Source organism: Lynx canadensis, chromosome B4 (genome assembly GCF_007474595.2).
Source record: "Lynx canadensis isolate LIC74 chromosome B4, mLynCan4.pri.v2, whole genome shotgun sequence".
Classification (NCBI taxonomy): Eukaryota; Metazoa; Chordata; class Mammalia; order Carnivora; family Felidae; genus Lynx; species Lynx canadensis.
Window position 1 is genome coordinate 56,371,720 of NC_044309.1, and position 24,429 is coordinate 56,396,148.

General features: G+C 36.1%; 1 protein-coding gene across 3 annotated transcripts in view; it reads right to left on the minus strand.

Annotated features, from left to right (window-relative positions):
• Positions 1–24,429, minus strand: part of SOX5 (SRY-box transcription factor 5) — an 866,928-nt gene that overhangs the window by 29,122 nt on the left and 813,377 nt on the right. For all 3 annotated transcript variants that reach the window (XM_030321940.1, XM_030321944.1, XM_030321939.1), the window contains one exon: positions 11,240–11,417. In XM_030321940.1, coding sequence (XP_030177800.1) covers positions 11,240–11,417 — 178 coding nt within the window. The remainder of the gene's footprint in view (positions 1–11,239; positions 11,418–24,429) is intronic.

Sequence of the window (24,429 nt, forward strand, 5' to 3'; positions counted from 1 at the left end):
TTGGAAAGTTCACAATATAATTTTTAAATAAACTTTCAGTTATCTGAATGTTTTGTAGTGCCCAAATAAAACCTATCTTTGATACTTGTTTTCATGTAAGGATCATACTGCAGGATATGGGTATTGATGATTATCACTCTAATTACCGACATTCTCGCAGTGTTAGAAAGGTCAGTTTAGAGTTTGTACACAGCACTATTAGCTGTGTTATGTACAGAAGGAATAAATCATTATTAACTAAGTGAAAGGAGATCATCCCCTCACCCCCCCCCCCCATTGATGGTGAAATAAACCACAGGTGGCAGTGATTTGCTATGGATACAAACTTGTAAGAGGCTAAATTTCAAGCATGGAATGTAACCAAATACCTGTGTATTGTACGATCAGAAATTGTGGCTACTGAAAACTACACTCACATTTAATTCACACTTTTCATAAGACGATCAAATGACCAACTTGTCTATAGCTCCATAATCCAAAATTAGTTAAAAGAAAAAAAAAACAAAAACAAAGAAAAGAAAAATTGCCAAAATAATTTCTTTTAAAGAAGAGGTTTGAGGAGAAAAACTAATTTTTACCTTAATGTTAACACTGGTCACTTATTTATTTGATGCACATTATTATGATAGTCTGCACGACTTTAGGGTAGAATACCGATGGGAAAACACTGTTTTGTAAATATTGAAAGGGAAGCTAATATATCATCTTTCACTCTCCCTATCTTTTAACTAGGGCATAAAATGGCATAAACTGAATCTATAATATGAAATTGCCCAGAAAAGGGACTTGTTTGTGACATGAGGCTAAATCTAACCAGATCCATTGGTGAATTGTGACAGATGGAGGGACTGTGAGACAGAAGGCAGGCACTAATCACACATAAAATGACCGGCTTGCCTCAACATGTTCCATGGATTCCAGCAAACTTTACACCCTAATCCATTTTTAGAACAAAAAACATCTGGGCCATAAATCCTCTAATCTGCCAAAACACGCTATTAAATCCCATGATTTGTTGAAAAACACTAAGATTAAAGAAAGGAAATATAAAATGGCTAACTGCCGTGTTAGGAAAGTGTTATTAATACTCTTTCTTTGTCTCAATTATGAATGTTCTGGTACTAAAGAGCCTTGTCTAATCATGTCAGATTACACATCCTCATCGTATTGCTAGACTCTTCTATCTGATCTGCTGATTGCCAAAAAACATAGAATACTTTCTTGCTGCTTAAACATTCTATTGAAGAAGCTGATGTCAGATTAGTGCAGTGCTTCAGTGCAGGAAGGTTTCTAAAGGATCCATGCTTTCCCCCCACTCCCTTGCTATGCACAGACTAGACCTCATCCTCTGATCTCCTTGAGGCAGAAAGATAAGTTAGTTCCAGTGTAGGCGACAGAAAGGGGAGCCTTGAAAGCTACTATATGTTTTGCTTTTCAGAGCTAAATTCATTGGAACTTATTCAAAGAACAAAACCTCATTGCTCATGATAAATGCTCAAAATACAAAACCCTCATTGCTCAATATAAATTATAAATAAACACATTATAAATTGTAAACAACAATTTAGACCCAGGTCAAGCCTTTAGGGTTAGTGTTTACTTTAAATTATGGTTGTTTTTAACCTTATATTATCCTCAACATCCTGTCTTGGTTCTCTTGAACAACTTTCTTAATATATTATTCTTGAACTTATTCTGTTCATGAACACTACTACTCTAGAAAGAAATACGGCTCTTAGATGACAGTGGTGGTCTCAGTATATGTTCATTTGGTGAAAGATCTGAAGACGATCAGCCTGATTTTCCTATCCTCTAACCCCTGTTTATGTACAACCTGGCATCATGCAGTCTATTTAGCTTCTCCAGAGCACAAGTACATTTTGAAATTGTTTGGCACATGGCGTTGAATAAAAGTATGAATTCTTTATGTTTTTTGGGTGCTGCCAAGATAACATTGTGCAGAAAAAATGATTAATATTGATGCAAAAGGGATGCAAATTATATGGAGGTGAATAACTGACAGACATATGTTCCATAATGTCTATTTCCAGTTTGAGGTGTGTATTCCTATGCAGGTGGAAATGGGCATCCACTTTAAAAGAAACATTCCTGCTTTTAGAGACTTTGGAGTATTAGCTAAAATGCTATATGAAATCTAACATTTGTATCTGCTGTGTTAAATCTTAAAAGCATTTTATACATCACAGAGTTGAATCATAGCAGGGTCGCTTGCTGCTTCTTTACATTTTGTTCTCGTCACAGTCACCAAATTATCAACCTTGCCGATTCCCTCTCTCTTGGCAAATGGCCTCCCCTCTGATTTTGGAAACACCAGTATAAGGGTGAGCTCTCACCTTCCTGCCCCACCCATACCACGACTCCTACCCATGCTCGCTTCAAATCTGTCTCCCTTTCTGCCCACTGCCTCCTCCTGCTTCAGTGAAAATGTTGCCTCTACCTTCATTCAAGGCAAACCCCCGAAGCTCGTGTTCTAGATTTCTACACTTCACCATTGGTCATTCTCTTTCACATTTCTGTCACCTGTATCTGAACTTCTCCACCGTCTCTAACCACTTCAACCTGTAAGTACTTCATTTTCTCCACCTGAGACAAAGCAAATAAAGTCTCTCTCAACTTTGTGCTGCCTTCTCTTTCCAACTCTCTCTCTCTTTACCTTCTAAGATTCTTACCACACTCCCCATTCCTTCCTCACTCTTCCATTTCTGCTACAGTCTTGTTTCAGCTTCCTTGCTTTTTTAAACAGCCAAATCCAAGGTACATTAGCCATGCCTTGCAGAATGACAGCACTGACAATCCCCTCATTCTAGAAAGTCCTTTCTTCCTTGTTTCTTATCACAGCACAGGATCCCCTTTCCTCTCTGACTTCTCCATCTTCATATCCTTGCCTGGGATCTGTTCTTCATCTCTCCTTTGATTTGGTCCAAGGTTACAATTTTCAGAAAAAGTTTGCATTTTGGAGTTGGATAAGCCTGAATGGAAATCCTAACTTTGCCACTTACAAGCTATATAAATTGTACATGCTGTTTTACCCTTTTAAGTCTCAATTATGTTATTGGTTAAATGGAGATAACACCTAGAGACTAGATAATATAAATTTGTGAAGAGTAAATGAGTTAATACAGTCTTGCATAATGGTCCATGAGAGTTACTCACTGTCAGTTTATTTACAAAATGGCATAGTGAAATGGGCAGGACTTGGGCATTGGATTCAGAAGGATCTGGGTTTGGAAAGTGTGACATTTGCCAAATAGAACACTTGATGTCATTGGATTTCCATTTCCATTAACTGTAAGATGAATGTAAGATGATGGGAGAATTAAATGAAATTACACATTTTGTGAAGGAGTAGATAACATTTGGTACCTGAGGAGGCAGTAAAAAATGTTAATTCCTGTGTTTTTCTTTTCTCTTGCATTTTCTCTATATGCTCACCCTCAGCAGTCTTATTGTATGACATTGACAATAATGATAAAATCTGTGAAGGGATATCATTTCTTGTTGGTCCAGAGTTTCAAGGAAAAGGGGTCATGCCATCAGAGTCCAAAATGCCCCAAATGATCACTTGATACATTTTATTTTGCCTTAATTATATATTTAGGCACCAACTTCATCGTAAGATAAGATCAGAAGGAGGGTATGTACTTAGGAGAGGTTTGGTGAACCTCAATCTTAGGAGGGAAGTGGGAAAGTAAAGGTCAACATGACTTCCAGTTAATACTCAAATGAGATTTGGGAAATGTAGGTTAGGGATCATTAATGTAAAACGTTTGTGAGATCCTGTAACCTTATTAAATTCACCAGTTTGGTTTTTTATGCCTTGGTGTTTCTTCTTAATCACTACCAACAAAATTCTCAAAATTAAAAAGGCCCCTTTTATATATTTTCAGAGGCAGAAAAAAATGGGGAGGCCTGGAAATAACCTGTGTTATTTCATGTAATTCTTCCATCAACCTTACATTTGTTCCATTAAAAAAATGGTAAATGGTATAATATGACATCTATTTAAAGTTTATATTTTTAAAGTGGTTTATTGTTATTAAATTCCATGGTCAGCTTCACTTAGGAAACCCATGAACAATCTTAGGATAAAATTGAAACAGAAAGAGTATGGGCTGCTCCACAAGGAAAGAAGCTGTTGAAAGGTAGAAGGAAAAACAGAAAACCACTTGTAACAGGTTGAATTGTGTTTCTCCAAAAAGGTATGTCTGTGTCCTAACCCTGGTGTTTGTAAACGTGACCTCATTTGGAAATAGAGTCTTTGCAGATGTACTTATATTGAGGATCTTGAAATGAGATCACCCTGGATGTCAGGTGGGTCTTAAAGGAGAGAGATCTGATACTGAGACAAAGGGGAGAAGGCCATGTGAATATGGAGGCAGAGTCTGGAATTATGCACCTATAAGCCAAGAACACCAAGGACTACCAGAAGCTACAAGGAACTAGGAACACAAGGCTCTCCCTGAGAGCCTCCAGCAGGAACTAACCCTGCTGACACCACTTTGGATTTTTAGCCTCCACATAGTGAAAGAATAGATTTCCAGTTTAAGCGACCTGGTTTATGGTAACTTGTTGTGGCAGCCTTTGAAACCAAATACCACAATTGGTTTGAATGCACTCTAAAAGTCAAGGGTGATCCCAAGTACTATAAAATATCTGCTACCTACCTCAAATCCTTCCTGATTTTTAAATACACATACCAAGCTTAAATACACATACACATATGTTTAAATACACATACCAAGCTTCTCTACTTGTCTGTCTCATGAGGATCTGAAAAGCAGCATAGAATTCATTGTCTTCCCACTGCCTCAGCCTGTTTTTTTTCTACATTCTTTATCCCTTTCCAGTGGCCTATTCAGTCACCTGAGGGATCTCCTTTACCCCATATATATAACAGGCAACCAAGCTGTGACAGTCATGCCTCCTCCTCAGCTCTCAAATGTGTCTTCTCCATCATGATGGTCACGGCTTTCACTAAAGGCACCTCATGTCTCACCTGGGCTAATGCCTTAAACTCTTAACTGGTTTCCCTATCTTCGGGCTTACACTCCTTGAATCTATCTTCTTTATCTGCTTCCAGATAAAGCATTCCAAAATATCCTCCCAAAGGAATCTGGATCATGTCACTTTACCTGATTAAAAACCCATCTCTTGGTACCTTGGTGCTTAAAGGAGCATTTCATAAGATGATGAGATGTAATATTCTGTGAAAAAATAATTCCATGTTCAAATAAGTGTGGGAAATACTAAATTAAAGTGAAAAAAGGTTTCTTCATTGCACAAATTCCCAAGATCGTGATAATGTTAATGTGCGCTGTGAATCTTCCAGAGATAACAAAAGTATGCAGCTTTTCCCAAATACACTGGAACAAGACACCCTGTAATGTTCCCCCCAAAATGTCATTCTGGGATAAATTCCAAACACTTTACAATGGCCTAAAAGTCTCCTCATGATATCAATTCTGCTTATCTTTCCTGCGTCACTTCCTGCTGGTCTCTCTTGAGTTCTGTGTTTAAGCAGCACAGGACTATTTCCTCTTCCAAGCACTGGCCTCTGTCTCCCAAGCGTTTCTCTTTTGCTGAAATACTCTGTCTTTTTGGTGTGTTTGGGACTTTATTCAGATGTCGCCCCTTCTGTAATGACTTTCCTGATACACCCCAGGCATGCTCCTTGTCAACATTAGAACTTCTCATCTATATGCTCTTTCAAAACCGTATATATGCTTTTACAGTCACATTGCCTTCCATTTGTCTAAGTTTGTCTTTCACACCAGTCTATGAACTACTTGAGGGCATTTTCAAATTTTCAGTTTTTTATTCCTTTGGCCCGTGGCAGGGTCTATTGAAGGAATAAATGCATATTTCTAAGTTGAAAGTATCTACCTTTGCAATTCCAGGGTGATTATTTATGTCATCACATCAATGGAAGCCTGTACCACATGACACATATTTATTAAATCCATGGATTTAACAGATGCTATGAAGGCAATACAAAATCTTATTTACTACATATTTATTTTACATAGGGCTTTTCAGCAGTAAGTAAAAGCAAGGCACATGTGTTTCAAGTTATTTTTAACAAATACTAATTTTTTTCTCAATTGTTGAGGTCACTTATCATCATCAAACTTTTGGCACCCTGATATGTAGCCATTTCTTCATCTGTGAAAACTCACAAGAATTAATTAGATTATAAATGTGAAAGCAATTTGTAAATTGTAAAGTGTTATGCAAATGTTAATTGCCAGATGTTGAGTAATACCCTCAAAATCCTAAAAATCCAATGGCTTTCAATTAAACTATTATAATATTTTTGTTTAATAACCTACCCTCATAGCAGTTTTTCTCATTAAAATTGTAAACTACTGAAATTTCAAGGTAATGTCCTCCTTCGAACTTGAAAACATTTCTCTTCGTCTTATTGAATCAATGTGAGTCTACTACTTTTGCTCAGTGAAGTTTTACTTTTCAAGTGTTAATGCCTCTGAGGAATAAAGGGTAAGACTAAAACATCCTATTATCTTCCAAAGACTTAAAGAACAAGACTGTAGGCATCTAAAGCCTCTCAGACTTCCATCTGCTCATCATCCTGCCAATCATATCACATAGAGAAGATATTTGATTTCCATTTATTGGATGAGAGGATAGAGAAAGGACTGAGAAGAGCATCTAATGCGGAAAGGCTATCCATAGGCTGAAAAGAGAGCATGCCAGCCAGAGACCATGATCCTATGGCCCTGACCTCCACTGGCTGTGAGTTTGGGCACGTTACTTGGTCTTCATGTACAGTTGTTTCCTTGAAATTAAAATGGAAGAAATAAACACAGGGTCACAGAACTGTCTACACTGTGACAAGAACTCACTTAGAATTCCTGGGTAAGCACTTAGCCTCCATAAGCGCTGGTTCTTTATCTGTAAAATAACAAGTTTTGACTAGATGATATGGATATCTGCTCTATCTATTTAAGGGTCTATAATTCTAAAATCAGCATAAGTGAGAAATAGATTAAAATGTCTTGAAAAATGTTAGAAGTATTATACATATGTACAACATAGGTGAAAAAGGCCAATAGAAGAAAGATAATATTTGGTCACAAGATTCTAAACTTATCCATCATTCCTCTGACCTATTCATACCTTTTAAGGATCCCCTTTCTTTTGGAGCAACCTATCCTTCGTGTACCATACCAAAGGTGTTCTTACAGAGTACACTATAAGATTGGTCTCCAACCTCAAAAACTCACTTTCTCTATTTGAAGCTAATAGATATATAGCAAAGAGCCCATGTCATTAACGGTAACTTAAGTTACTTTTAGTTCACAGTTTTCCTTGGTTTATTAATGGCATCATACATTAATTCTTCTTTCAGGGGTGACCTTTACAACACTGTTAATGCTCACAGCTTTTATCCAATGACATTATTACTCATTACAGTTCAGCTTTCAACATCTGCCTTTGCTGAAAAGAGAAAAGTAAATCGTAGTGGCCTCAAATCCTTGGAAAATATGAGAGATGTGTACGTGGTGAAAGGATTTTTAAGGGAAAAAAAGTAAGAGAAGTTTTAGTAGTGGAGAAAGTCAAATGATAAATGTCATTGAATACATTCTTGCCTTTTTTTGGTCACACTTAATCCCTGGAATGCTGAAGTAAAAAAAAAAAAATCCTTACATGATAAAAATGCAAATCTATTAGTTATTTTGTTAGTTAAATATTCTACTTCTAGCGACATTACAAAAGTAGATCATAGACCAGCATTGTGATATTTACAAGCATCGTGTCTATTATGGAAGTGAATCATTCCTGCCAAATAAAATATTTTTTTTTTACATACTTAGGACATGAAAGTAAACCTTATCTTGGAGTCCATTTAAGATGTTGAGCAGAGTAACTGAGTTAAACCATAACAGAATGGTTCATAATGATAAAAAAGCACATGTGAACCCCAAACCTTTTTTAAACTCTCAAAATTAAAGTTTTCATAGTTTCTCTTGTCACTGCTGCCCCACTGCCCCAGACTGGCTTCCTCTTGGCAAATAATTGGGAATTCTACTTTGTGGAAATTGAAGCATTTGAAATATATTCCTTCAGTCTTCTTTCTGTCCATCCCACAACTTCTCTGTAACTTTCCCTTTCTTCCTTCGTTTCGTTCAGTCTCAGATAAAGGAAGGGCTTTGCTCCTTTCCAAGGTTAATCCTTTCTCATGATCTCTTCCATCATCATCCGTGTTCTCTTTCATATCTTTATCTCTGACTCTTCTTCCCCTTGACTTTATACATATATTGTCATATATATATGAACGACTGTCCCAATTTAAAACCTGTCTCTACTCATTCTTCTTAAAATATTCACTTCTCAATGCCAAGCTTACAAAAAGACTGGTCTATATATCAACTGCATTTTCTTTCCTCATTGTCTTTCAAATCATTGTAATTGAAATTCTCCTAAGGCATTCTCCAAAAGCTTCTCCATTAGAGTTTACCTCTCCATGAGCTCTAGCTAAATCATAAGGCTTTCTTTTTCATGTGTTTTTTTAAACTTTTCTGCCAAATGGGTGACCATTAAATACCCCTCCTTTCTGAAACTTTCATTTTTCCTAGGCTAGCATTTTCCTATCTTTATTCTTATTCTAAGACATTCACTTGCTCTTTATCAGTTTTCCCCCTAAAGAAGAATGATGGTTTTAAAATGTGTCCAACAATCCTTTGATATTGCTTCCTTCAGAGCTGGACCTTAATACCGTTTCCCTTGAGTTGGGCTGCATTTGTAATTCTCCTATAGTGAAAAGAATAAAATAGACTGGACGGTGTGTGACTTTCAAGACTAGGTTTATAAAAGGCACTGTGGCTTTCGCTTTGCTCTCCATCACCCACACTGGGGAAAGTTGGTTTCCATGCGATGAGCAGCCCTTTGAAAAGACTCAACAAGGTAGAGAATGGACCTACCAGCCAACAACCATGTGAGTCAGACATCTTGACAAAGGAGCATCTATCCCTAGTAAAGCCCATATAGATGATTGCCGCCCTGCCTAACATCTTGACTGCAACCATGAGGCCTTAACCCAGAACCACTGAGCTAAGCTGCTTCCAAATTCTGACCCCTAGAACCTGTGAGATAATGCATGTTGGTTATGTTAAGCTGCTGAGTTTTGGGTAAATTTGGTATTCAGTAATAGATAACTAATACAGTAGGTGATACCTAGGATTCTTTAGCCCATTTCTCTTTTTACTATATACACTCTTTGTTGGTGAACAACTTCTTTTTTAGGGATGCATATATCTTTTCAAATTAGTGCTTTCATTTTATTTTGTTATTTTAATCCCAGTATAGCTATAATACATTAGTTTCAATACAGTAATTTAATAATTCTGTGCTTGGTTTCAATGTAATGATTTAGTAACTCTATACATTACGCTGTGCTCGTTGTCATAAGTGTACTCTTAATCCCCTTATACCATATATAATTTTACATCTAAAATGCTAGCACCCCTTCACATATCAGAAATATTTATAGTTTCCTCCTGAATATGTATACCTAAATGGCTCCTTGTCTTTTAACACTTAGGAAATTTTTATATTTATGTTTTCCCCTTCATCAGCTTACATTCTAGTCTTCTCTTTTATGGTTAAGGGAGGTATTATCATTCTTACTTTATGAATTAAAAATCCTAGACTCCTCTGTCTTCAACCTGAACCTCACCAGGTACTTTCTATTGAGGGTAAGTTATATCAATTCTTCTTTACTAATATCTCCTCAATCTATTCTCTCCTTTGTTTTATCATTGCTTATTTTTATTTCATGGAACTAACTAACTCTTGTCCCACACTAAAGCAATGGGTTCCCTGATTCCAGTCTCTTCCTGATGCCAATACTCTTCTTTCTTAAAGTTCTGATCAGATTGCTGTCTGGAGAAAAAGTCAAATTTCTTAGGAGAGCATTCAGTCAGATTCCATCTGCTCTTTTCGGTTTTAGCCCTGATCATTTTCCACTACACACTCATTCCATACTCTCGCCAAATCAGTGCATTTCTCAAAAATATGCTATTTTACTCTGGGTTTTCTCTTAAAAGCTAAAATGTCTACGGATATCTCTCTTCCTTAAGACTCCACTTGAATTAGGCTATTCCCAACTTAGCCTTCCTTGATCCTTCCCAGATAGAATCCAATACTCCTCGTTGATTACAAAGTTGTATCTATGTTCTCAAATAGCACTCTCTATGGTTATGACATGGATGACTTTTCCCTTAATTAAGCCCTAAGCTCCTCTGGGGCGCCTGGGTGGCTCAATCAGTTGAACGTCTGACTTTGGCTCAGGTCATGATCTCATGGTCTGTGAGTTCAAGCCCCGTGTTGGGCTCTGTGCTGACAGCTCAGAGCCTGGAGCCTGCTTCGGATTCTGTGTCTCCCTCTTGCTCTCTGCCCCTCCCCCATTCATGCTCTGTGTTTCTCTCTCTCAAAAATAAATATTAAAATAAATAAGTAAAATAAAATTTAAAAACCCTGAGCTCCTCGAAGGCTTGTCTGTACTACTCTCCTTATAACTGTATGCAAATGATAAACATCAATAAATGTGGATTGAAGTAAGTATATACAGTCTAATTTATGTGTTACTATAGTAAAAATTATTGGAATTTTTAAAGTCAGCTTATAGAAGCAGTTTTTAGTATTTACTTATTACTCTACCAAAATGCCAATTATGGAGAAATGAAGCTCTCTACTTTTTATAATACTTTGGTATGTTCAAATAATACTCAAGCAGTATGGAAATGAACAAACGTCATATCCTGATGGGTGACTGCTGATCTAAGTGGAATATATTTCATCATTATGTACAGTTTGTACACATCACAAAAAAAATGGAAACATATTTCATTGATGGAAAAGGCAAGTCACCTAACAACAACATTCTGGAAACATTGTTTTCTGTGATTAAGTCACTTAGGCCTCTTTTTTTTTTTTTTTTTTTTTTTAAAGCTTAAGAACATCTGTTACATCAACAAACATAACCAGTTCCATTAGCTTTTCAGGGGGACATTGTAACTTGGACTTCAGTTATAAATTTCATTTGCATGTTTAAAACAGACCTATGAGGTTCATCAAATGGAAACTCTCCTATGGAACTAAAACCATGCACAGGGTATGCGTGATTCGCCATTAAAAGATGATTTCATTCAATTGCCATAAACAGAAAATCAGCAAGAACAAAAGAAACGGAACTTACCTATTGTGCTAACTCTGGCTGAAGGACTAGCTAATGCTGCTGGGACAGAGGCTTTGAGGGGGCCTGCCCCACTGTTTATTCTCAGAGCTGGCATATGGGGAGAGGTGGGTGATGTGGGTGATTTGCCATCAGAGGTCTTGGGTTTAGCTGATAGGTTCAGTGGCTGTGCCACTTCATCCTGCAATGATCATTAGAACATGAGCTGTGATAAGGAAAGGCTGATCAAAAAATGCCTAGAAAAACACAGGTATACAGCCTGTCATTTCCCATCCAATTACTCTACCAATTAGTGATCTTAACATTCAACCTGAACATCACAGTGTTTGGTTAGCTGTCAACAATGTCACTTCCAACTACATATTATGAAAAACCTTTCGTATAAAGTACAAATTTATACAAATTTATACTTTCTCGAGAAAGTACACAGGTACTCAACTATCCAGAAAGTATATAACTGATGTCACCTGTAAGAAATACTCTTAAAAAGCTATTCCTTGTACTATTCATTTTTATTGAGAGACCATGCATAATTCATGTACAATTATGATGTAGATAAGCTTTTCTCAACCTCCGAAGAACAGGGGTTGAGTCCCAAGCACCCTTATAGCTTGGTGCTTCGGCAGAGATCCTGGAACATCCATGATGGAGGAGTTAAATGGTATGTAGTCTGATCAGAACTACTCTCCAAATTGAATACAAAAAAGAAAGAAACTTTCTAACTTTCTTAGAAAATAATCTTTTCTCCTAGTTTTCACAGAAACAGTTTGGATTTGATCTAAAAGTGAAATTAAACATAATTAACGTTATACCAATATGTACTATTTATTCATATGCAACACTGTTCTAACCACTTTACGTTTTTAAATTAGATTTGTTGTCCAGATTTTCTTTGCAACGTATACCACAATCAATACATTGTGGTATGGGGACCTTTATGTGGTTAATTCAGCATATATGGTGATTTCCAGTTGTTCACTACTTGAATAGGTCAAGTTTACATAGTTTACATTCTATTTTATACCTTTCTATATTAGTCCTTGTGTAATTTCATACATAAAATTTATGTATACAATTATCATTAAAATTTCTACCACATCATTCACAAGAATCAGATGATATTACATCACTTTTCTGATCACAGACTGAAAAATTTATTCCTTTTTTGTGCTCTAAAATTAAAACATCATGTTATATGTTTATATTTTATTGATAACCATATCTACAATGTTACATTTTTCTTGTAGAATAAAAATTTAGCTTCTACTTAGCTACTGTTCTACCTTCATGAGTTAAGAAAATAAATATCTATTTTTCTTAGAATCAAATGGTGCCATTTTATGGCATGAACATAAATATTACTGTGTACAAAATCATATGTATATATGTATATATATATATATATATATATACACCAAAAACCATTGAAACAAATCACTTTATAAAAATGGTAAAATGGTATATGATATCTATCTAAAGTTTATATTTTTAAGTGGCTTATTGTTATTAAATTCCATGGTTAGCTGCACTTAGGAAACTCATGAAAAACTAGGAAAAATTACTCTAACATTTTTTTAAAAATTCTGTTTTCTCTTTCAGCAAAAAAGAAGAGTTATCTGAAAATCTATTAGAATTCAAATGGCAATCTGTGGTCACATTAGATGTGTAATAAGTTGACGACCATTATACTGAATTTATACGGATTCATAGAATCTTGGAAGGAAGTAAGGTAAACTAATTCCATGACTGGTTCACTATATAATTAAGAAAAATTTACTTTAGCATTTTTAAAACAGCAGGGGCAAAATTATGCCTAGATCTTTCAATCTGGAACATTCAGTTGAGCTGGTGAGCCATAATCCTTATATAGGACGTTGTCAACCTTATATAGGTTGACAGAAACCCAGAAGTATTGTGTCCTTTTTCTCTATACCGACAGTATGGATGAATAGTTTGCAAATATGATACTTGGATCAGTACCATCAACACCACCTGGGACATTATTAGAAAAGCAAATTCTCTCTTTTGGAAACTTTGGAGGTGGGTTCTAGCAACGTGTATTTTAACAAGCATTCCCAGGGGCGCCTGGGTGCCTCAGTCAGTGAAGCGTCTGCCTTTGGCTCATGTCACAATCTCACAGTTCATGAGTTGAAGCCCAATTTGGGTTCTCTGCTATCTGCGCAGCGCCCACTTTGGATCCTCTGTGCCCCTCTCTCTGCCCTTCCCCCACTCATGCTGATCTCTCTCTCTCAAAAATCAAAATCAAAATCAAAACTTAAAAAAAAAAGCGAGCAATCCCAGATGACTGTGATGCACACTAACATGTGAAAGCCACCACCATATACAATACAAAGGGAGGTAATTTTTGAAAAAATTATTAAGCTTCAAAACCCTTTTAAAAGCTTCCTCAATATAACGATGTAACATTAACAAAATATATAGTAATCCCAATCTTTAAAATTTTATCAAAGCATAACATATACTACTACTAATAATAAATGAAAACATTCATATGCATAATAAACTAAATGCTACTGACATTCAGTAGACCAATCAAGATTAGAATCCAGATTCTCTTCTCATTAATTCAGCCTGAATATCCTGTCAGATAGGTGCTTTAGTGACTGTTACCCATGCAGCCGTAAATATTCTAAACACTTTTTCCTCTATCAAATGTACCTACTTACTACTTTCTGTGTGAAGCTACCAGCTTTTGTTATGACAGCCTGAAAACTTCCCTGGGCAGTATTTACAACTCTTGCAAAAGTTTTTGAGGGGATGCTTGGAGAAATTAAGGTGGTTGTTTCACTTGACAGTGCAGAAAAAAAAAAAAAAAGAGGAAGGAATATGTTCCCAGAGTTGCAACAGAAGAGATTTATGAGCAAGAGGAAATAGAGCATGAGTATGTGTGTAGGGGGAATGAGGGTCTTGACGAAGATGATGCAGATGTAGGTGCTGATGATAGGAAGCATATGAAATGTCATAGGCTTAGCTGTAAGCACTAAGAACTATTATGTGCACATTCTGAAAAATGACTACCCAAAGCATTTATTAGAGCAAGAGACCCACTGGAACTCTTAATATTCTCCTCCATTCAGGGCAGCACAGATGTCTGAAAGCCAAAAAGTGCAAAGCCCCAAGGACATAATAGAGGTTGACAGTTCCCAAGTTGATAGAAATGTCATTCAAAATTGCCCTTTCATTCTCTTTCATTGTGTGACCAGGCTAATGGTATATTAATAAGAACCCACATGCTTGATTCTTATACTGGTAACTATATAAATAATTTTGACCCATTATATGATATTATTTCACAATTTGGTTCTTCTAATAATTTACTACTGAGCTACTATACCAAATACCTGTTATTCACGACGAATACAAAAATTACAGTACTTTCCCATTTTCTATTAATTATTTTTCATTTGACAAGATGAAAATTTTAAAACCCTAACTATAAAATGAAAGTGGACCATTTATTTATGACCTGCATTCTCATAATTATGAATGTGCGCAATAAATGCCAAAGGTAAGGTTTTTTTTCTAAATGGTTTTCTACTTTGTTTTTTATTTGCAATATCTTATAGGAGAAATTTGCAAGCTTAGCATGATCAAACCCTACTCGTACAAATAAAGCATGCATTTTAAAATTGTAAATAAATATTTTCTTATATAAAAGAATGTAAGCAATTTTCAAGGTCAATAAAGCAGTGGAAAAATACCATTTGTATGAAGTACACCATAAAGCAATAAGGAGAGCAATTTCTTTTTAATTACTTGCCCAATCATTCAATGATGCTGCCAATTGAAATTTTTTAAAATAGCATATTTCATAATTAGCTAATTTAAACACAAAATGATAGTTAAGAAGAATCTTATGTATCTGTTGAGTAGTTACAAAGTTGATATGCTAACCAAATATAAATATAAGGTGAACATTTAAGCTGAGGTAAATGCGTAAACTAAGGTAAGCAAGTTTTAACTAACAGGCTATTACTTACATGTATAGAATTCATTATAAATATTTCAAATCATTTATGTAATCTTCAATACTATGAAGTAATTAATTAATAATCTCAGAGAGGAAACTAAAACTCACAGAGATCTAAAGAAACCCACGTTTTTGGACTCAACATACAATATTCTTTCTATTTATGTAACAAATTTAATCTTAAATTTAAAAAGACATTGATGGAATACAAATTCTGGTATTCAGACTTAACCATATAATTCTTCACATAGTGAACCACACAAACGTCAATACACATGTAACAAAATGAAGTCATACACACATTTGCTATTTATGTACTAACTTCAACGTTAAGACAACATTTGACTTATTTTGGTGATTTTTTGTGCTTGTCTGATCTCCATAGTACACATCAAAACTGTCTTTTGGTAATTCTAAAGAGTTATCAAATTAGATTTTTTTTTTGAGAAAATACCAAGGGTCCATGTACAGTATATCAGAAAATACAGTAATTCAATAATGTGTAATGGAATAACATTTCACACATATAAATACAAGCTTTTGGAACCTATTTATGATTATAACTTCTCCTAATAAAGTGTTGTCTAATCTTAGTTGTCTGGGATAGAATGCAAAACAATTATAATCTAAACAAGCATACTGTTCAGGCATGTTCTGCTTACTTATAGGTACTACAACTTGTCTAAAAGCAAACATTTCACTTAATATCAACTTATGGTCCCAGTAGTAGAAATATTGTGGAGGTTCTGATGAATTTGTATCTTGGCAGTGAAAATAAATACCCCACAGAGATAAATAATAAATTTGGGTAAAGAAAATTATTTGACATAAATATCAAAAGTCTCAGGTGCACTGGAGAAATAGAAGTTTTATCATGAATGCAGAATCATTCCACACACTTAACAAAAACAGTGAAATAACTATATAAAGTTAAAATATAATTTACTCAGATGATTTTCAAATAATATGTTTATTTTAGGAAAAACATGCTACTCTAACATAATTGTATAATACTCTTAATTTTTAATGTGCAAAGACCAAATCGCTCATAAAAATCAAAGGGGGGTATGTGTGATATTCCTTGGACACTCCTGGCTGCCCAAGGGAAAAGGAAAGAAAACAAATGGTTGACTGATAGAGACCATAGTCATGCAGGACAGGAGTCTCCTTCACTTTATGGATAACTTAGTAAACTGCAAGAAAAAGGCAATCTTATCCATAGCCTAATCTCCAGAAACCTATAGACTGTTTCTTGGAGCCCTAATATCACCCTCATCAAGATGTAAGGGAGTTTAAGTGCTTGTCACAGTGATGTGGGAAATAAAGGCAAATGAAAAACTAAATTCCCTTATTGCCTACAGCCCATTGACAAGTCCTTGACACAGGCAGAGTGATCTTCCTCTAGGAGCTCAGCTGCCTTGATGATGACACTTTGCTAGGGACAAAAGGGGACTTGGCTTAACATTATCCTGACCCCCACCCCTTCCCCCTCCCCCCCCCCCAGGATCCTGTGAGTCTTCTGAAACACATAAACATTCCTTTGCAAACCTCCTTTATCTTTTTTTTTTTTAATTTTAAGGCTTATTTATTTTTGAGAGAAAGGGAGACAGAGCATGAGGAAGGGAGGGGCAGAGAGAGAGGGAGACACGGAATCTGCAGCAGGCTCTGAGCTGTCAACACAGAGCCCTATGAGTGGGGCTTGAACTCATGAACCATGAGATCATGATCTGAGTTGAAGTCGGACACTTAACCAACCGAGTCACCCAGGCGCCCCGCAAACCAACTTTAACTCCCAAGTATATGTTGGCAATTATACTCCAAGCATATGGCCCCTGATATATATCTGAAGGATCTCATGACTGAGGCATTACTAAACAGAAATAAATGGTGTTTTCCTAACAGCAGCTAACCTTCAAGGTCCTGGAAACCTTGCTTTCAAAATTCCTTAGAGACTTACACTGTTCCTAACCCCTTCCCAACCTGAAGGTATATAATCAGTCACCCTTCACAACCCCAGTGCAGCCCTTTCTGCCCACGAGTCCTGTCCCCGTGCTTTAACAAAAATCACCTTTTTGCACCACAAGAATTATTTCTTGGCTGTTGGCTCTGAACCCCACCATCACCTCAAAACCCTCATCACCTAAAGAAATCTACTCCTTTTTTTCTATTTGTATCCTTGTCCTTCACGACATAGAATATACCCACATGAAGGAGGTCCTTGGACCATAAGGTGCACCACTAAGGATGAACAGATGATTATACCCTTCAGAATAAAAATTTCACCTTTATTTATACCTTTATCAAAATTTTTCATTGGCAATTTTTATAACAAAATTTTTTCTTTAAATATTTACCTAAAGTAATTATCAAAAAGCAAATATTTATTTGGTAGTTAACAAATTTATAGCATTCTAATGGCAATTGGAAGAACATCTAAATTTATTCAATCATCCATCCATCCATTCATTCATTCTTTATTGAATGAAATTTCAACTATTTATTACTTGCTGTTATATGTTGGGCATTAGAAAAATGCAAATCACTTGACATCTAGGCTTGTGGCTTTGAGGCTGTGTTTTTGTGTGGCAAGTAATAAAGAAGGAAAAAATGTATTTACTTTATATTTAAGCAGTGAAGATGTATGTGGATGTATGTATTGTATTTTATTTAAACTGAATTATTTAAGGACAGTTGGTCTATGTATTTAATATATTCTTTCATTTGTAAATATGATTTGATTCCTTAATAGCCATACAATGACTGAGTAAAAAAATACAGAATTTCAGGCTCCTTCCTCTGTGCTATTTGAAAACTGTGATTTTCCCCATATTTATCACAAATATTCATGGGAAGTAAGTAGCAATAATAACATATGGGAAAGAGTAAAGGCATTCATGAAACATGTTGCAAAATTAATCACCCGGTTGCTATTATCCTCTCTGATTAAATAATCGTATTAAGTTAAGTAGGGAAGTTACACTACAGGTTGAATCGCATAAAGGGCGCTCTGGGGTTTCATCTCTCTCGCCTAGCTCAGCTTTGCATCTATTGTCTAGTCCTAATGGTCACTGCAGGAGCCCTCCTTCACCTTTTCCACCCAAATAAGGCATCTCTTTGTGCAGTTCAGTAGAGGTTTACTAGAGAGAAAAACAAAACAAAACAGAACAGAACAGAAATACCATGAGGATCTCCGAAAAGACTGTAGTGTCCCTGACCTTTCCTTCACGAACATAGATCAGAAAAAAGGTTTGCATTGATGTGCAACAGTCAAGCAAAGTAACACAAGATAAAACTAACTGAACATCTTACATTATTTTCTTAGCCACTAAAGAATTAGGGATCCTACTCATGTGGCTACTCCAACTCCACACTTCACTAGTAGGTTCTCGGTACCTAAAAATCAAGTCTATCATCTTAGAACACAGGGTCCTGAGGCCCCTTTCATAAACAGATGCTTGCTTTTGATCATACAAATTGCAAGATGCCTTGTTAACCAGGCAGATAGAGCTCCAGGAATTCTTTGATAGGTGTGTTTTTTCTATGTTAAAGCTACTCTTAGACTTGACTGTCCTTTAAATCCAAGTCTTAAGTGATTTAGCTGAGGGTAATGTATTCTAACTTTTCATTTAGCTTCCTCATTTTGCCATTTTACACTTTTGCCTAATATATACCTGCTTCTTTTAAACGTGGGTGCCTCTGGTGTAGCTGGGGGACATATGCTTCATTGTGGTAATTTTATATTGTTTTTACATTTAAATTCTTGGCCTTTAATTAACTTATGGGTATTCACATAGTTTTCATCATATCATTTGTTGTTCATCATGCTCTCTGTTCCTTCTCCATTAACATTTTGGTAGAACATTTCCCTTGTTTTTTTGATTTCAGTGACTTAATACCTCTAAACTGTACAAACACACACACACATATATATATTTGAACACAAATAGAGCAAAGAATAAAGAGTGTGGCTTGTGGAATCTCAATACCATTTCCTATCCATTTTTTAATTTAAAAAGTGCTTTGAAATACCTAAGACAAATAATGCCATTGTTTCTACACACAAAGTTCTTCTGTGGTAGCCAGCCTCCAAGATCGCCCCCCCAATAATTCCTGCCTCCTGGGATTTATGTCCCTGTGTATTCTCGTCCCTCCCCCCTCCACAATAAATAGGACTGACCTATACAACCAATAGAGTTTTGCAGAAATGACAGTTTGACTCCTGGTAGTAAGTCATAAAAGACATTGCAGCTTCTATCTTTCTCTTTCTTGGATCACTCGCTTTCAGGTATGGTTTCTCAGTCTCAGCACTATTGACATTTTGGCTTAACAATTTTGTTGTGAGTGACTGTCCTGTGTCCTGTAGGATGTTTAGCTTATCCCTAGCCCCAGTAGATGCTTGTAGCACTCCTGCCCAGGTTTCAGCAATGAAAGCTATCTCCAGACACTGCCAAATATTTCCTGGGGGAGAATGTCATGCCTGGAGAGGGAGGGGAGCCACCTGCCTTGTCATGAGGACACTCAAATAGCCCATAGAGAGGTCCACTTGGCAAGGAACTCAGGCCTCTTGCCAACAGGATGTAACTTGTTAGGCATGCGCACTGAGCCACTTTGGAAGTGGATGTACCAATACCAGTTAAACTTTCGTGGGACTGCAACCCCAACTGACAACTTGATTGCAACCACATGAGACTCTTAGCCAGATCCATCCAGGTAAGCTGCTCCCAAGATTCCCAACCTACAGCAATTGTCTGGGGAAAGTGTTTTATTGTTTAAAGTCACTAAATTTTGTAGTATTTTGTTAGGCAGTGATAGCTAATCCATCCTCAATGAAGGAAGTATAACCGAAACATGTGACGTTCTTTCATTATTCCAAACCCTTTTTTTACCATGATTTAATTTTGACTCCTGGAAAAACACTTGTTTCTCCTTCTTCAACCATAATATATGAATATATTTCATGAATCTCCCTCAGTTTTACTCCTTTGCTTTGCACACCTACATGTAATTCTTTTTACTTTTTCTTTCTATCTCCTTTAGTATCTCCTCTCCCTTCTTTTTAACATTTCTAACTTGGCTTTTGAAACTTTAATTTTTTAATGGTATTTTCAACTTTTTTTAATGTTTATTTTTTGAGAGACAGAGCGCAAGCTGGAGAGGGACAGAGAGAGAGAGGGAGACACAGAATCTGAAGCAGGCTCCAGGCTCTGAGCTGTCAACACAGAGTCCGACATGGGGCTTGAGCTCATGAATCATGAGGTCATGACCTGAGCTGAGGTCGGATGCTTAACCAACTGAGCCACCCAGGTGCCCTGATACGTTAATTTTACATTATCTATCTAACTTCTACTTTTTATTTTCAAAGTATGCTAAAATTATACTGTATAAATACAGTTTCTATACATTTACTTAGAAGAATATTCTATGAGAAGACTTTTAGCTCAAAATACCAAACGAAAACTCACTCACAGAAATTCTGCAGAGTAAATTTTTCAAATGCATTGTGTATTTGAAAAGAGGAAGAACAGAAGGAATACAAGTGTCAACAATAATATTTGATGAGAACATTCATAACAGGAGCCAGTATAAAATGTACGGTGTTTCAGATTCAACTTTGTTTAACCTCTGGTCCCTAGACAACTTCAAATTCCCAATAATAATGGTTATTTTGTCCTCTGGTGCTCATTATATCTGGAAGATTGCTATTATCTTCTAAAATGATTAATAGTTCTTCTACCAAGAGGCTAAAAGAAAGCATAAAGCAGTTAAGAGTTGATGTTAATAATCATACCAGTTCTTCTTATTAACCTCTAAATGCAAACCTCCAAAAGCTTTTTATAAAATGCTTTAGAGAAATTAAAGAGTTGGTCACTCCATGTGTAGAAAGAACATAATGTTTTCTTGGCACCACCTGATCAGTCCTTAAATTCATAATTAAAAAGCATTTGTCATTGTTACTTTCCTGTTAGTGTCACTTGAAGATATGTGAAAAAAGCATTAATCAAGAACTACAAAATTATCAAATGATGAAATGGATTCACACACACACACACACACACACACACACATAAGCATGAGCTCTTGGAGCAATACAGCTTTACAAAATAAACTCTAAGAAAATAGAAGCCATGTGTTTTGGGGATGGCACCTCTACGTGAACGTACAAAATGAGCACACCAACCTCTCTGCCTGAATCTACAAAAGGAATTATCAAAAAGACAGCAGAACAGTATAAACAATACCAATACAAATGAGTATTAACTCTCTGTCCCACTGTCCCATTTGGAAGCCTATTGTTCACAGGGAAAAACACTCATGAAAATAAATAAAACAAATAGAATTAAATACTTTGGAAGACTCTTAAAGGGCTAAAAAAACTTATTTTCAAGAATATCTATGGTTCTTGGGGTGTCTGGGTGGCTCAGTAGGTTAAGCATCTGACTTTGGTTTCCCAGTTCACAAGTTTGAGCCCTGTGTCAGGTTCTGTGCTGACAGCTCAGAGCCTGGAGAGTGCTTCAGATTCTGTATCTCCCTCTCTCTCTGCCCCTCTCCTGCTTGCACTCTGTGTCTCTGCTTTTCTCTCAAAAACATTAAAAAATTTTTAAAAATTAAAAAAATATATATACCTATGGTTCTTTTAGGGATTTAAGTTTTTACAGATCCTAGGAAGAGTTTGGTCTGGTTATAAGCAGATAAACCATCTTTAGATGGCCAACCTGGGAGAAAGGGAGAGAAGAAATAGCAGGCATAATCATACATAAATCATTTAATACTAACTCTCATTTAATTAAATCTAAAATCTCATTTCTATTGCCCACCTATATGCATGTACAGTTTCTAATGGGCACAAGTCCCCAGTAGACTGATGGGCCCACTATTAGTATTTAGTGATTAATGGCAGTTGTGACAGTTAACCGGTATATTGTGTGCAACTGGGAGACTTGAGTAAGGGCCAAATTGTATAGGGCATAGAACCTTGGGGCAGGATGGATATATGTGTGTGTGTGTGTGTGTGTGTGTGTGCGCGCGCATGTGTGTGTGTAATGGATTTGAAGGCGAGTGAGATAAAATGCGAAAGGGAAGACTAAGACAGCACCCTATTATTACTAACAAACCACTGTATTCTGTTTTATTGCATTAGTTGTTTTCTTGAATTGTTGATTGCAAAAAAATCAGAATTCAAATAGATTAAGAGGGTTTTACTCTTTAAAGGAATGTTTCTGATGATCTGAGTACTCATTCTTTACCACACAACTTTGAGGGCAGGCATTAGTATACTGTTTTTATCACCCACATATGGCCTTGGATAGAAAAAATACTAAACATTAACTACTAAATCTTAAGTACACGGATAGTCAAGATTAATCAATGACAAACCCTTGATAAATTGTTTTCCTTTATTGTTTTTTCATAAAGTGTTTTAAAACTTCTTTACGTCTACTATACAATGTAAATGTCACTGTGGCTAGGGAAGAATAGAAACCTAGGCACCACCATAAATGAACTCTTCTCACTACTTGAATTTCATAGTTCTTCCTAGTCTTTAGAGTTTTGTTCCCTTTTTTTCTTGCCTTCCCCTAGAGGTGAAGGTTGACATCTTTGGGACGCACTGCTTTCTAGTTAGAGATGTTAGCTAACACAGCCATTGTCAGTCACTCTTTAGTGTCAGGCTTCCTATTAATTTCTCTTGAAACTTTACTAGGTCACTACATCTAAACCACAATTCCTTCTATTCCATTCACTGTGGACAGGAAAGAGAGGCAGTCATTGAAGACAAAGGGTAAAAAGTCCAAAGATAGGCAAAAATAAAATTTAAATGTAAAACTCACTTCTTTTGCTCCCACTTGCTCTATTATTTTAAAAAAATTTTGAAAATGTTTTTTATTTATTTTTCAGACAGAGAGAGACAGAGCATGAGCAGGGGAGGGACAGAGAGAGAGGGAGACACAGAATCCGAAGCAGGCTCCAGTCTCTGAGCTGTCAGCACAGAGCCCAACGTGGGGCTCAAACTCACAAGCCACGAGATCATGACCTGAACTGAAGTCAGACGCTTAACCGACTGAGCCACCCAGGCACCCCAACTCCCACTTGCTTTAAACCAGACTGATTCTCACCCTTCAGATTAAGGGCAGTACTGGCAATTTTCTTTAATATATGGAATTAGAAGAGTTGTCCCATTTGCTCTGGTCTTTTTTTTTTTCCCCCTCTCTCACGTGGTAGGTTTATTTTTTAATTTGTTCCAGAGTATCATTTAAGCATTATTCCCAACAGTGCTAGTCATGGAGAGAAGGAATTTATATTCTAGTAGTCTAGAACTGGGATTTGGATTTTAAATCTTAGATGTTTAATTTAAATGCAATTTTCAGAAGTTTTTATAAGGTTATAATACCCTTATTCCATGGATCCTCACATCAGCTTTTCTAAAAATACAAAAAGGTATCAAGGGCATGAGCTCTTGGAATATTAGTCCTATAAAACTTGCTATTTGGGATTAGGTGATTTTTACTAGAAATAAAGATTATTTTCCCTTCCCCTAAATATTAATCAAAAATAATGATTTTATAAATATGATCAACTTAAAGTGTTTTTCCTTTCTCCTTCTCTCATAATTAACTTACCAGAGAATGAATAAAGAAAAGGCATAGTATATGTCTAATTGAATACAGAAATTATGAAACTTTTACCTGGGAAAAAGAAACCTCCTCCAAAAGAAATGCTGGTTTTGTCATGAAGAGAGCTAGTTTCTCAAGAAGTAATAAATGCTTACAGCCCTGTACACTATTTGTTACATTAATATTTGGAGGGAGTCAGTTAAATATTACAAAACATAAAATTACATCAAATAAGTTTAGTAAACTAAATATTAATATTTAAAAAATAATTTGAATATTTTTATATCTGTTCATCTTAATGCTGATTTTCTAATACTATTCACTTACTCCCTGACATCTAAATAGCTTTACTAGTTACAAAGCACCCTCACACATTTTGCCTCATTTTATTTTTTTAAAGATGTAATTTATTTACTTTCAAAATTCATTTGAGAGAGAGAGAGCCCGAGTGGGGGAGAGGGGCAGAGGGAGAGAGAGAGACAGGCAGAGAGAGAGACAGACACACAGAGAGAGACAGAGACAGAGACAGAGAGAGAATCTTAAGCAGGTTCAACACTCAGCACGAAGCTCAATGCGGGGCTCGATCCCAGGAT